This window comes from Caretta caretta, chromosome 1 (genome assembly GCF_965140235.1).
Source record: "Caretta caretta isolate rCarCar2 chromosome 1, rCarCar1.hap1, whole genome shotgun sequence".
NCBI lineage: Eukaryota > Metazoa > Chordata > Testudines > Cheloniidae > Caretta > Caretta caretta.
In genome coordinates, this window is record NC_134206.1 from 296,755,304 (window position 1) to 296,770,026 (window position 14,723).

Genomic DNA, 14,723 nt, shown 5'->3' on the forward strand with positions numbered 1-14,723 from the left:
GCTGAAGTAACCACTAGTGCATACAAGCCCTCATACTTTTTTGTGCACAGCTTGGGGGGGGGAAGGGGGGGATGATGGGTAGGAGGCACATGAGATTTGTTTCCTCGATTTTCCTTTCTGAGATCTAGCACATGGTACCAAGAGACAGATCTGAAACTTAAAATATGAAAAGATACAAATCAGTTCAGGATGTTTTGAACTGCTTTGTTACTGCAGCACTGACAAACATTTCATTAAAAATAAACTCACTAGCTTATATGTCAAATTAAAAACGGAAGTGGACAGAGCTATTGCTACATCAGTGATTTCTAATTAACATGATAGAAGTGCTTCAAATTTTTATATCAATTTGCAAATATCTGTTTTATGTATGTGCAGTATAAGATTGCCCTGTAATCTGAAACCCACTGAAAAGAGAAAATCATTCTGAGTTTCACTCTGGGAATTGATTTGCTTTGGAGAGTTCAGGGTCCTGTCTACCCTACAACTGTAACCAAATCAGGAATCAGCTCCTGGTCCAGTTACGCTTTAAAAGTTAGTATGGATGGGAACTATCTGTGTCACAGTGACTGGGTTAAAACCCTGGAACAGTCCAAAGCATTAGTCTAATTACATTCTGATTCCACTGAAACTTTAGTTCTTTGTAAACTCTCACAGCCTTCTCTGCTCCTCTCATCAACACACATACTGCTATTGAACTCATTAGCACTAACAAGAAGCTAACACCACATTCTGTAAAGCATTCTGTTTCCAGAGTTTCAGTTGAGAGATGTGTATCTCCTGAATGCTTACATTTCTCTAAACAAGATAAAAGCAGTTTTATCAGAAGTAGATCACATACATGATACTGAACCCTAGAGAGGCTTATAATGATCTTTGATAGTAGTTGGACTTGTCGTGAATCAAATACTGGGTAGATCAAAGTATTGAGCTAAGGTGAATGCTGAGTACATTATTTGTACTATAAAGAACAGAATTATTCTCTACTTAATTAACTGTGCAGATTTAATAGCAGATATTTATTTTAATAGCCATGCATTTGTTAGCTCTGTAATGGTTTTCAGTCATGTTAGCACTGTCATAGACAAAGCCATTAAGACCAAAGATGAAGTAGCTAGTAACAAGTTAGAGAGTGAGAGGCAAGTTAGCAGGGAATGAGCCATCAAACCAGTCTTTGAGATACAAAATTGTGACTTCTGGAGCTCTGTGGCAAATAAAGAGCACCGTTTAAAATGTTCCTATGTCCTGCAATGCAGAGAGTTGAATCCAATCGATCAAGAATACATTTTTTTCCTCACAACTTGATCAAATGAATCTTTCCAACAAATACATAGTGCTATCTTTATCACACGTTGCTTTACAAGTGATTAAAGACAGAGACCAAGTATTATTATTTTTGCATTTTGAACAGAGGGCCTTGTTGTATTCATTACTTGTAAATTACACAGGTCTAAAATGTTTCTAAGCCTGCTTTGATCTGCATAGACTTTGGTTACCAAAGAGAACCAGGCACTGTGATCTAAAAGTAAAAAGCAAAGATGGAAAAGGAAACCTGTGTGTTAAAAAGCTAATTAAGCAAATGAAGGCCTGCTTTTCCACCAGCATGACTCCACTGACTCCAGCAGAATCAAATCTGATTTACCCCCTGCACAACTGAGGTCAGAATCAGGATAATATAGTCTTTGCATACTGAATTAAAAATAAACAAAACAACAAAAACACTATTGTTAATGTATTATTTGTGTAAATTAACGCCATAGGTAGGTATGATGCTTTGCAGGTGTAAAATAAGATGAGAGCCCATAGGTGCTTACAGTCTAATATGGCTAATAACTATGAGCTATGCCATAGAAAGACTCTTCCATATTAGCAGTAGGGGAGAAAATCCTCATGGCTGCAGAATGTTTGGAAGGCTGCACCTGAGCCAGGCCACAGAGAGACCTTTGGAGGAAGATTCTGCAGACTTTGGCACTGGTTGAGCCGAGCTCTGCTGTGTCCTGATTCCCAGTGAAATGCCAAGGGGGTTTGCGTGGCAATGCTAGCGAGTGGCAGATGTGTGGCCTATTAATCCACCAACTTCACAGATTCTCTGGTCACAAAGCCCAGGCCTCTGCAGTGCAACGGGCCACAGTAGTTGCTACAGTTGATGAGTGAAGGAAGCAGCTGTGGACAGACAGCATACCTTCCCAGGGTGGGAGGTAGGATTCTGTTCCCCCTAGCTCTGCGTCAGTCCTTTGCAAATAGCTATACACTTGGCTTGGACTGGGGGTGAGAATTTTGCCCAGATTTCTTAGGTGGTTGCCAGCACTTTTTTAAACTGGATAAAATGTGAAACATGAGAACAATTTTGATACTACAGGGTTGCCAAAGCTTCACTGCTTACGTTTTGAGTTTGCAAAAAGTGAGGGGAACTAATATTTTCATTCCATTCTATGGGATGCTACTAGCACTAGTCTGTCTAAACCACAGCCCTCACACAGAGGCTTTTCATATGGCCTTACTGAAAAAGGACATGTTTCTCATAGCAACTTGTGAGACTCCCGAGGGGAAGTAAGGAAACAGATCAGATCACCACCTGGCTGGCTTGCAGCTGTTATTTTTACCTCCATGAAAACGCCCTTTGCTTGGTGTCAGCAAATTAGGAGTTTAATGTTAAGGGCTCAGTTACAGCTTGCTTCAACAGCCAAGCAATGACTAGCCAAGTGACTAGCTTCAACAGCCAAGCAATAATGGCTGGAGACATTATGCCCACATAGTGCAAAAACATGCATGATGTCTCTGGTGGGAGCATGCTCGGCAGCAGCACTTACTCCACCTTATGAAAAGGTTCAGTGTGGGCTCTCCCAGCACTGCCCTCCAGGCATTACAATGTACAATGCAGGCAAGGTGGACAAGTTCCTTTGGGAAGTGCAGTGCCATTGTTGTTTGATGCCCCCTTAAGTTCGAGTAATGCTGTCTGTATCATTGTGGCATGTTCTGTACAGTTATACTGAGAAGAATGGGGCTTCTTGTGCCCTCTTCCACTCTACTCCACCCCCCAGGCCATGCAATCATGGCAAGAGCAGCCATAATTTTGGCCCCGAAATATATCTAGTCTAAGGAAGAAAACATTGTTTTCAAACTGTCATTCCCGCATGTTCCTTTCAGTGAAAAGACTTGTTTTTGTCATCTATTGTAGCAGCTTGTTTTCTTTTTAATTTTAGATTTGTTTAGATGGTGTCCTAAGACATTTTGTCATGATAGAAATGATAGAAATGCCAACAGATTGTTTTAATACTCCTTACACATATCATGAAAATGTGTTGTCAATCAGCCTGTGCAACTGTACACGGAGAAAAGGAACACACAGTGCTTGAATTGTTCCCTGGTCTACAGGAGATGGATCATTGAGCAAAGGTAGTGTTGTGCATTTGGCCCATGGTACTGCCTTGTTATCAGGTGTGCTGCTCAGCCCTTTGCAAGTATCGACTAAGCATTCATTCCCACTTTAATTCCCGACTTTTTCTGCAAACCAGTGATTACAGTGCAGGGGCCAAATGATGGATGCCCCATCGCAGGAAGTACCAACTGTAATGCAGGATGCAGCTAACCCTTCAGCCTCTGCTTCTCTCAGTGCAAGGACAGGGACTGGAGTTGCCAGTGCCATGCAGTACCTCAGAGGAGGGGTGTCTCTGCTGTCTCCCCTGCTCAACATCTGTAGCTCAGAGACCACCACTCTGGGGAGCACACAGTGTGAGGCTAGTGTCAACAGGGGTGCTAGTGTCAGGGCAAAGAACCACATCTCCTTCCACTCCAGAGCAGAGCTGGAATGGTGCACAGATTGGGGGAGATCACTCTGCATCCTCTATAATAGGCTGGCAGGGCTACTTGGGGCAGTGCTGCCCCTGCTTTCCCAGTGGCACTGTCAGAGTCAGGCACAACAATATCAGGAGATACCATTAATATCCACTGGAACTTGGCTTGGGAAAGAACATTGGGATGTGGCCCTCATGTCCTTAGATAAACAGGTAAAATTCTGTGCTTCAGATTTTAGAAAGATCATTTGACTAAGTAGTCGGGAGCAAAGGGCTCACAGCTGCTCTGACTAGATCTTCTTGCTTTGATGGTAGGAGATTTTTATTTTGGGTTAGATTAAAAGTGGGAGGGGTTACTAATTAATAGTCTATAAACTTTGAGCACCATAAGTCCATCTCTGCAGGCCTTCAATATAAGACTTAATGGGCCAGAGCCTCAGTTATACTAGGTCCCCTTTTTACACTATAGCAATGTAAAGAAGCCATAAAGCATGTGTCAGTTATATTTATACTTACTTTAGGGCCCCTTTGCACTGCCAGAAATTATGAAGGTGGCTTAGTGTAAATGAGAATCTGTCCCAATATGTACAAAATTGCAACACCAAGGAATTATTTTATTATAATACATTTTATTTTTCACTCTGTTCTAGGTTTCTGTTGACTTCAGTGACATTTCTGTCTATTTATTCAATAAATCTCCTGTTGATATGTTCAAAGGAAACAGGTAATTTGAGATGATAATGTATCAATTTATTAGGAGGGAAAAGAACAAGAGGTGAAAGATGTTCAGAATAAAGCAAGATGGCTGGGTTTTTTTCTCAGTTTGAAAAAGAAAAGAGAAACTGGGCCAGAAGCCATCAAATTTAGTCCAGATTTATACTGGTATAACTGGCACCAGAATCTGGCCCATTGCTATAAAGAAAAGATATAGTCTATCCAATTCACAGAGAATTCTGATACAGTGAAATTCTATTTAGTGAAGTAGAAGGAAAGACTCAAACTGTTTTATTGCATTACAATCTGCAGATTGCAATTCGAGGTATAATGAAACTCTGTAAAGTGAAGCTTATCTGGGATAAGATGACATCACTAAAATAGAGTTGATGTTCCCAACAGTACCCATGATATAATAATAGGTACTTTCCATATAGGGAAGAAGCCCCAAGGATCTCACAATATATAACTCTAAATACATATATAAAAGTGTGCCATTGTAATGTTAAACCCTTCACTGTACATAGGCTAAGAATAATGTCCTGAGGTTATAACCTTTTAGTCCAAACTTTCAAAATTACCCATGCATGAGAATGCTTCCACATTTGAACACCTAATTTGTGTACACAATTATCATGACTGTGTATACAATGGCAGCAATTGCATATTCAAATTAGGCATGCAGATGCACACACATTTGTGTCCTTGAAATGCAAAAAATTTGGGTCCTGGGCTTTAGGCTTTAGGAAGACATTGCATTAAAACTCAAACTGCATTTATTCTTGTTCATGTGAGTTTTAAAGAGAAAATGTCAACCAGGAGAGAATGTGAGGAACCCAAACTGAGAGATAATCTGTGCACTGTAACACCTGAAATATTTATCTTTCATTCTCATTGCATATCCTCTTGCGTTCTTAATGCTATACCTTTTCTGTCAGCCCAAGCCACAACTGGGGGAAAAAATTGCTAAATTCAACTGGAACATCTTGTAATTAATAGACAGTCTAGCTACTAGTTGAATTTGACAGACTTTAAACAAAGAATATTTAATTATAGTTCTCATACTTTCCTTCTTTCACAGGAAGTATAGGAGATGAGAACTCAAATTAATATATTATCATAAGGAAATAAAAATAATAATTTAAATGAACAGTCTGGCCTCTCTGCATTAATCTAGTCAGTTAGTCAAACTGTATAAAATTAGAGCATTGCAGTGTTGTGTCTCTCTAGCTTGTCTGCCAGAGCCTTGGCTTGCAGATCCCTGCTGTGTTGAATATTATCTTCCATTAAATCTTATATTATTCCTACTGAGGGAGCAAATTTAAGACGTCAGGATGCCAGGTTTTTAAATGTCACGAGGACACTTACATTAAAGGGATATAATCGTCTCACTGTGAGTTCCAACTTTCAAAAAGTGATTGGTAGCCACTCCTGACATTTAAAAATGTGAGGAGGATATTTCCAAATAAGCTTGCTTGACTCCTGTCAGTTACAATAGAGACCCATATTTGTGTGAAAAGGGAAGAAATAGCAGCATGGATGGGGAAATTAGCTGAATGAAGAGGAATCTTAAATGTTTTGACTTGACAGTTGCTTGTCACCCCTGATTTCTGATTTCTCCTCCAATTGGTTTACACAGGCTGCATGGTGTATGAAAAGCTTGGCGAGCAGGTCTTTGGCACCCCAGGAAAAATGATTGTTTTTGGATCCACTTCTCTCCAGAATACTGGAGGTAAAGGGAGTATAAAAGACAAGAGCAAACAAAGGAATGCACATACGTTTATGCCTGTCAGATTTGTCATTCTCCCAATGATGTTTTGGAGGTCCTCGTGTTCTGTTGTGCGGTTCAAAGTAATATTGTCTGTGTAGTCTGTTGAAATGACATATCAGGGAAAACCCAGCTTGGATCAGTATCTTAGAATCAATTAAACTTCTTTGCCTTAGATCAGCTTGTATTTACTTCGGGATGGCATGAGAACCCGTGTCCAATATCCTTCTATGTGCTCATTCCACAAGATATCATGTCTACTTTCTAAAATTGTCTCATTTTCCCCCAGCAATGCTGAGCTATCTCTTCATAGTAAAAAATGAGCTGCCCTCTGCCATAAAGTTTCTTATGGGAAAAGAAGAAGCATTTTCGTAAGTTTAATACTATTTTGCTTACTTGACTTCAGAGTCTAAACTTCATGTAGATAAACTACAGTATGGGTTTATAAAAGCACTGATTATTGGCTGTTCCTTATGTTAGTGTCAGATCTTCACAGCAGGGTCCCTAATGGGATTGTAAAGCGTGGGAGGGGAAGAGAAAAGAAAAAATAAATGAGCCTTTAGTGATCACTGTCTAGATTTTCCTTCAGAAGAATGATTTCTACAACATTCTTATCATATGGTCTGATCCCACAACATCCTGAGCAATACTTGGGGCTATTAAACACCTTCAACACCTATTGAAACCAATGGGCATTGAAGGCACTCAGCACCTCCAGGAGTTCTGATCACCTTGTAGGAGTCAATCTGTAAAGAACTCCCCAAAGTGCAGGGGAGGCCAAACTTACTGACCCTCCAAGCCACATATGACAATCTTCAGAAGTTCGAGGGCCGGGGTGCAGCTGCTGGGGCTTGGGGCTTCAGCCCCATGGGAGTCGCCTGATGGTGCTTGGGGCTTCAGCCCTGCTCCTGCTGAAACCCCCAGCCCTGGCAGATGCACTCCACGAGGCTGAAGCCCTGAAACCCCCTTCCCCGTTGTGGAGAATGGAGGCCCCTACCCCACCACCCCACTGCAATGGAGAAGTCCTGAGCTCTCACCCCCACACCCCCATCTGGTAGGTGGAGAATGGAGGGGGGTGTTGGGCGCTCAGCGAGCTGCACTTTAACTGTAAAAGAGCCACATGTGGCTCCTGAGCTACAGTTTGGCCACCCCTGCCATAATGCCCCAATACTAAAACATGACAGGAGTGGAATACCTAGGGTAGATTTCTGCCACTTGTTACTGCTTGATGGCATCTACCGTCACCTTAAACAAAACAAAAAGGGATATTTCTTTACATTGGTACATGTCTTGTTTGTTACATCAAGTTATATGATGTCTTGTAACTTAGCTAAAAAGTGGAAACACCATCCTGAAGATGTTTCATACAAGACTGGACAGAACACTTCAAAATATGTTGTAGAGAACAATTTCTCCCCTTTCCCTGCAAACCACCAGGAGAGGATTCTAACCACAGACTATGGGAAGGGGTCAAGTGACTGGGGGCTGGTGCATCCCAGCCCCCAGTATCATGGTCTGTCATTTAGGGCATGTGGCCAGGCCCTCAGTAGGTTAAGCGGGTATACTGTTGTGTTCAGCATATGCTGCACGGCACTGTCTGACCGCTTGATCTGTCTCTTCCTGTGCTGGCAGGAGAGCTTCTATCTAATGCCAACTGGTATTGCTCCATCCCTTCACCAGGCCACCACTCCTACCAGTAAGGGCAACATTTTGCCCTCTAACTATGAAAATCCGTTGTGGCTCAGATTCCAAAGAGTGCCACTTTTTAAGCAATTACTGATAGAATATTCATTTTACTACCACATGTAACCAGTACCGTAGGAAGTTCAGAAATTGTCCCAGTCTTTGCTTGTACTTGAGCTTACAACATATGGAAGCCAGAGAAAATGCTGTAATTCTGGATGGCTGACCCAATGTAAAAAAACAGTGATAGCGCTTTAAGAAGAGATTTCACTGTATCTTTGAAATGTTTTACAGGGCATGGTATGTGGATGGGCGAATTCTTGTTGTAGCCGTAACATTTACTATAATCCTCCCCTTGTGTCTTCTTAAGAACTTAGGTAAGACTCAAATATTGTTAGAATAAAGTGGGGGTACCCAAATTTTGCTCCCCTCTAGGTCGTATTGGCCATTCAGATATAATGTAGAGGGCAGTGCTCAGTCATGAATAAAGTGGCCTTAGCACAGGAATAAGCTATGTATTAGGCATCCTGAAACAAGCCAGGCCTAAATTAAAAGCTAGTAACATGACATATGAGCACAGTATAACTAAATTGATTCAAAATAATGTGTTCGTTATCTCTTCCATTTGCTGGTGGCAACTGATTACAGTTTTTATGACCACCGGGGTGTTTATTCCATTAGGTAAATTAATATTACATAGAACTAGTAATTTTTTTAATTGCAACAGAATTGTCAAAAAATGTTTTTTCCATCAAAATTCAAAATTTCAATAACAATTCTCATTGAAAATTTTTGACTAGTTCTGTCTAGGTCAGAGGTGGGCAAACTATGGCCCGCGGGACCATCCTGCCCAGCCTCTGAGCTCCCGGCCGGGGAGGCTCACCCCTGGCTCCTCCCCTGCTGTCCCCCTTCCCCGTAGTGACACTGCCACTGGGGCAGCGCAGTTTGCACCCACCCACCCCCCAGGCTTTCCAGTAAGGCTGTCCTGCCGCTCTGAGCGGCACGGTAAGGGGGCGAGGGGGTGTTGGATAAGGGGCAGGAGGTCCCGGGGGGCAGTCAGGGGACAGAGGGTGGTTGGATGGGGCAGAGGTTTTGGGGGGGGGGGCGGTCAGGAGACGGGAGCAGGGGGCGTTGGATAGGGGGTGAGGGACCAGGAGGGTCCCGGGGGGGGGGGACAGGGAGCAGGGGGGTTGGATAGGTGGTGGGGTCCTGGGATGCAGTTAGGGATGGGGGTCCTGGGAGGAGGCAATCAGGAGACAAGGAGTGGGGGGGGGGTTGGATGGGTCAGGGGTCCCGGGGGGCCTGTCAGGGGGTTGGGCGCGTGGATGGGGGCAGGGCAGTCAGGGAGCAGGGGGGGTTGGATGGGGGTGGGGGGTGGTTAGGGGCGGGGGGTCCTGGGAGTGAGAGGTCACAGGACAAGGAGCAGGGTGGGTTGGATGGGGCAGAGGTTCTGAGGGGGGCAGTCAGGGGGCGGGAAGTGGAAGAGGACAAGGGCCAGGCTGTTTGGGGAGGCACAGCCTTCCCAACCCAGCCCTCCATACTGTTTCGCAACCCCCATGTGGCCCTCGGGCCAAAAAGTTTGCCCACCGCTGGTCTAGGTAATATGTGTATATGGTTATGGATATTCCTTAGATTCCACTAGGCACCTCTCACCCTATATGGCCAGATTTTCAAAGGTATTTAGGTGCCTAACGTTGCTGATAGGCATCTGTTGAAATTTCCAAAAGCACCTAAGGAGGTTAGGCACCTAACTGCCCTTGAAATAAAAATAAAAATCCTTTGGAAAATCTAATCCATAGTAACGTTTAACATTTAAGCACTTCATGATTTGCGGCATATTTTCCTATTATCAAGTTTACGTCCATTGTGAAAGTCATTCTCAAGAATGCAGTTAGTCAAACTGCCATATGGATGATCTGCAAGGAGGCAGGAGAGGAATATTAAATGAGGGTCAGACATATCAGAACAGAGTTTTAATATGTCTGAAATGTAGCAACCTTGTGAAATGACAGATTTACAGAAAAATGAGAAGCACTTTTATACTATCCTGAAGTTCATGGTGCATGTTATATGTAATAACTTTAACTATGTTATAAAGTAACAAGCTATGAAAAGGACAAAAACAAAATAAATGTGACCATTAAATGAGTTATTGATTTTATTTCTTTTGTATTTCTTTTAGGGTATCTTGGATATACTAGTGGATTTTCCCTTGGTTGCATGGTTTTTTTCCTCATAGTGGTAAGGGCTGCTTGCTGTTTTGGTTGGATGAGAGTTGCTCCTATAGTGTCTTCAGTATGCATTTTTATTTTAATAATAGTTTTTACAGTTACCGTGTGACACTTTATTCCAGGTTATCTACAAGAAATTTCAACTTCCCTGCCCAGTACTGGAGCCAAATGCAACATCACCTATCATATCAAATGTTAGCTCAGCACATGAAGATATGTGTCAACCAAAGTATGTTACCTTTAATTCCAAGGTATGTTTCTTTCTATGATATTTATTTTTAATTCAGATAATTTGATATCATACTCCATATTCCTAGTCAATTAGACACATCATTTAGATCCAGTCTCCGTGGGCCTTTCACAGATGCGCTGTGATGGAGAGGGCATAATGAACCTTCTCCCTCAGCTTGTGTAAGGGGCAGGTTCCATTGGACTTCAAGGAGTTGAGACTCTGCCTCTCTTTGCACCAGGCAGCAGATAGGGCCAGCTTCAAAGAGGGAATGAACTGCACTATCAATCAATACCCAGAGGTTGTAATGCCTGGGAACTCCAGCAGGCATTTGCCTCCCTGAAACAGAATGTATCCCAGTACTCCCTCTGGGACAGTGACCCTCTGCACGGCTCCTTACTATGGGCTGAGCCTAAATATCACAATCCAGCTCTTATCTATCATGATCAGACACCTCTGAGCATCCATTCTATGGCACTGAAATAATTTTCCTCCTCATGGCACGTAAAGATCAAACATTTGCCCCTCTCACACAAGAGTGTATTTGGCAGCAATAGTAGAGGATGTGAAAGTGTCTTATTCAAGGGAACAAAGCCGGTGGTAGCAGGGCCGCACAGAGGATTCAGGGGACCTGGGGTCTTCGGTGGCGGGGGTCCTTCCACTCCGGGTCTTTGGGGCACTTTGCCAAAGACCCGGAGCGGAAGAAGCAGCGGCGGGTCCTTCACTCTGGGTGTGTTCGACGGCACTGAAGGACCCGCCATCGAAGTGCTGCCAAAAACTCTCATGGGGGCCCCTGTGGGGCCCAGGGCCTGGGGCAAATTGCCCCACTTCCCCCCCACACCCCCCAGCGGCCCTGGGTGGTAGCAGCAGCTACACGACTGCTGTTTCTGAACTGAGTCCAAAATATTTGCAAGAAAAATGCATAGATTGTGTCCTCACATTGAAAAGTTATTGTTCCTGATGTTTTGTTAAATACGTGTTATTTGACAGGCGCTCTGCCTTCCCTGCAAGGACTCTCAGTGTTCAGTTGAAGAGTTCAGAAAGTTGGGAGATGAAGTAATTGAAACACTGATGATTTCTTAATATGTATTTTTCCTAACTGGATTTTCTTCAATTATGTTCAAACAGACTGTTTATGCTTTGCCCACCCTTGCATTTGCATTTGTGTGCCACCCATCGGTCCTTCCAATCTACAGCGAACTTAAAGAGTAAGATGTTTTTTATTGTTTGATTGTTTAAAATGGACTATTTAGAGTGTAAAATGTTAGTGCAGAGTTGCTCCACATCACCCTTGTAATTCAAATGAAAGATAGTTTAATAAAATCAGAAAACAAAGGAGCACTGCTTGAAGCTAGGTAAATCTGGGTTCCCTATGGGGTAACATGACATCCCAGGGGTTTTCTTTAGAATGACAGCTATTTTGAAGAGCCAAGCAGTGCAAATTATTATAGTTTACAAGATAGTCTTGTATTTCAGCTAATGCCATTGATTCCAATGTAGCAAAAAGACTGTGACATTAACAAGTTATGCTTTTTCTGTACAGGCTTTCATCCCAATGTGTTTTTAAACCACATCAAATGTAGTTAAATGATGTGACTAGCACCAATAACTTTTCTTTGTGTGAGAAAGATGAAGAGGAGCCTCCCACACCAGCCACTGTACCTCTGTCCCTAGCATAAGGGGAGCAAAGGGGCATGAGCAGGCAATAGGTGTGGTGACTTGATTTGCACTGGTGCAAGTTACAGTAGCCCCCCTGCTGCTTTAACATCCATCAAGGCTGAGCAGCCAATGATCAGGAAGCTGCAGCTGGCTCCTTGCAACTGCTCCCTCCAGCATAGCTCAGATTGAGTGGAGAATCAGGGCTGATATTTTTATACCTTAGATGAAAACATTTTTTGCCATGAAGCAAAATCTGCTCCTAAATGTCTGTGTGCCATTTTCTCTCTTTACTCTATATTAATGTCTTTGCATTAGTTCTTCAAAGCCAAAAGAGTTCAGCTCCTATTTAAGTACCTAAAAGAAGTTACTGGAATTTCAGCAATGCTCAGCCTGCTGCAGTTCCCATCCTTGTCAAAGGATCTGCTGTTTGTTGAAATTCTGGCCACTTAATAAGGTGTCTAACTGGGAGCTGTTGGGCACTTTCAGCTTCCATTGACTTCAGTGGGATTTTTGGGTGCTCAGCTCTTCTAGAAATCTGGGTGTTTCTATTTTGGTATCAAAATATGGATTAAGAGCCCAACTTTAGGCACCCAGGTTTAAGCATTTCAAAATAAGTGTCAAAAATGAAATGTTTATGTTTAACCAATTTTTTTTTTAAACTACAGCAGTTCTCCTTACCAGAGGACACAGACCATTTTTTGCAAACATTTAGGATGTTAACAGTCTGTTGTTTTACTGGTCCTTTAATTTGCACACAGAAGCAGTTCCAAGCTGACCCCTTCTCTGCTACAGAGGCTACTGCTAGGGGCCATAGCCACCCGTTGTGATTTGGGGAGGGCAGTGTTCACAGAATGGTCATTATGTTCCCTTGACTTAAAATCCTAGCAAAACTGGGAGGCTAGCAATGGCTTTTGGGAGACTTAGTCCCCCAGTCATTTTCCTCCTTCAATACAGCTATTGGGGATCACTGATTTAAATGAAGAAAGACACACTCTGGAGTCTCTCCGATGCTAGTTAATTTTGTTTGTGCAAAGATTTATACAGCCATTTATTATTTTTCCTTCTTTTTCCAGTCGCACACAGAAGAGAATGCAAATGGTTTCAAATACCTCATTTTTTGCCATGTTCGTTATGTACTTCATGACTGCCATTTTTGGCTATTTAACTTTCTATGGTAAGTAAGCAGTTTTTGCTGATCTAACATACCTGTCAGAAAGAATCCAGGTGAAATCAATAACATTTACCCATTGAAAAAGGAGAATCCCACTCACTTACCTTACTAGAATTTTGAAAACAATTTCCCTAAATTTTTCCATAAAGATACAAATCTCTTCTTTACCGGTGCTCTGAGTGGCTACACACAGTAGCTATATGCAGCACTTGCTAATTTAACTTCAAAAATGAAAGAGAAAGGAGCAAAGGCACAAGTTTAATGTAAACTAGTTTTATTTTGGGTAACTGGAGCTTAGCAGTGTCATATCAGTAACTTTCAGTTACTAGTTTCAATTCAGCTCAGATCAGTAATGACCTAAAGTGATTAAGTGATATCTGATTGGCTATTCAATTGCCTGTGTAAAATGAGATTGTGATCTTAGGATAGCGCTTAGTGAATAGGTGTCAAAATCATCACCACAGTAATTGGCAGCCTTATTGCCATTCTCGGCACAGAGGCAATGGATGCGGAGACTGTACTCCCTCTGTTAGCAAGAACTGGTCCCTACCCATTCAAGTTAAATACATTGGTGATGCAGTTTAGGTCAGCTTGGAATGCTGCTGCTTGAAATACTTTCGCAGTTCTGAATACTTCAGTGTCCAAGATTTTCAACCCGCCTCCTTTCATGAACACTAATTCACTTTAAAAATACAAAAACCAAGCAAATCTTATTTTTTTTCCTTATTAAAAGGAATATGCAGAATAAATAAAAATCGGAGAACCCAGAGACCCTTACACTGGCAGGATGATTGAGAGCTAATGTTCTAAAGCAGTTTGAGTCTTGAAATTTGGTACATTTGTTCGTTACAGGCCACTAAGTCAATCAGAGGGAGATCACAGATTTGACCTGTGAGTTTTCCATAAGGGGCACCAAAAGGTCATCAGTCTTTCTTATTAGATTTCAAGTGCTCTGTCAAGCTACAGCCTTCATGTTTGTTACAGTCATTCATTATGGCAGTGGTTCTCAACCACGGGGACGCGTACCCCTGGGGGTACACAAAGGTCTTCCAGGGGGTACGTCAACTTATCTAGATATTCACCTAGTTCAGTGTTTCTTTACTTGGTGGTTGCAACCCCCAACGGGTTTGCGGGATGGGTTTAGGGGGGTCACAAGTGCAGAGCTGGCATTAGGGGATGGCAAGCACGGCAATTGCCTGGGGCCCCATACCACAGGGGGCCCCATGATACTAAGTTATAGTCTTCGGCCCCGGGCAGTGGGACTCGGGCTTCAGGTACACTGAACTATAAGTACAGTTTTTCTATTCTAATCAATGTATTTTATAATTACATGGTAAAATGAGAAAGTCAGCAATTTGTCAGTAATAGTGTGTTGTGACACTCTTGTATTTTTATATCTGATTTTGTAAGCAAGTAGTTTTTAAGTGAGGTGAAACTTGGGGTACACAAGACAAATCAGACTCCTGAAGGGGGT

General features: G+C 42.5%; 1 protein-coding gene across 3 annotated transcripts in view; it reads left to right on the forward strand.

The window, feature by feature from the left end:
- Nucleotides 1-14,723, forward strand: part of SLC38A1 (solute carrier family 38 member 1) — a 67,664-nt gene that overhangs the window by 39,489 nt on the left and 13,452 nt on the right. For all 3 annotated transcript variants that reach the window (XM_048835973.2, XM_075124388.1, XM_048835974.2), the window contains 8 exons: nt 4,445-4,518; nt 6,148-6,240; nt 6,566-6,647; nt 8,254-8,336; nt 10,142-10,200; nt 10,313-10,441; nt 11,548-11,627; nt 13,152-13,252. In XM_048835973.2, coding sequence (XP_048691930.1) covers nt 4,445-4,518; nt 6,148-6,240; nt 6,566-6,647; nt 8,254-8,336; nt 10,142-10,200; nt 10,313-10,441; nt 11,548-11,627; nt 13,152-13,252 — 701 coding nt within the window. The remainder of the gene's footprint in view (nt 1-4,444; nt 4,519-6,147; nt 6,241-6,565; nt 6,648-8,253; nt 8,337-10,141; nt 10,201-10,312; nt 10,442-11,547; nt 11,628-13,151; nt 13,253-14,723) is intronic.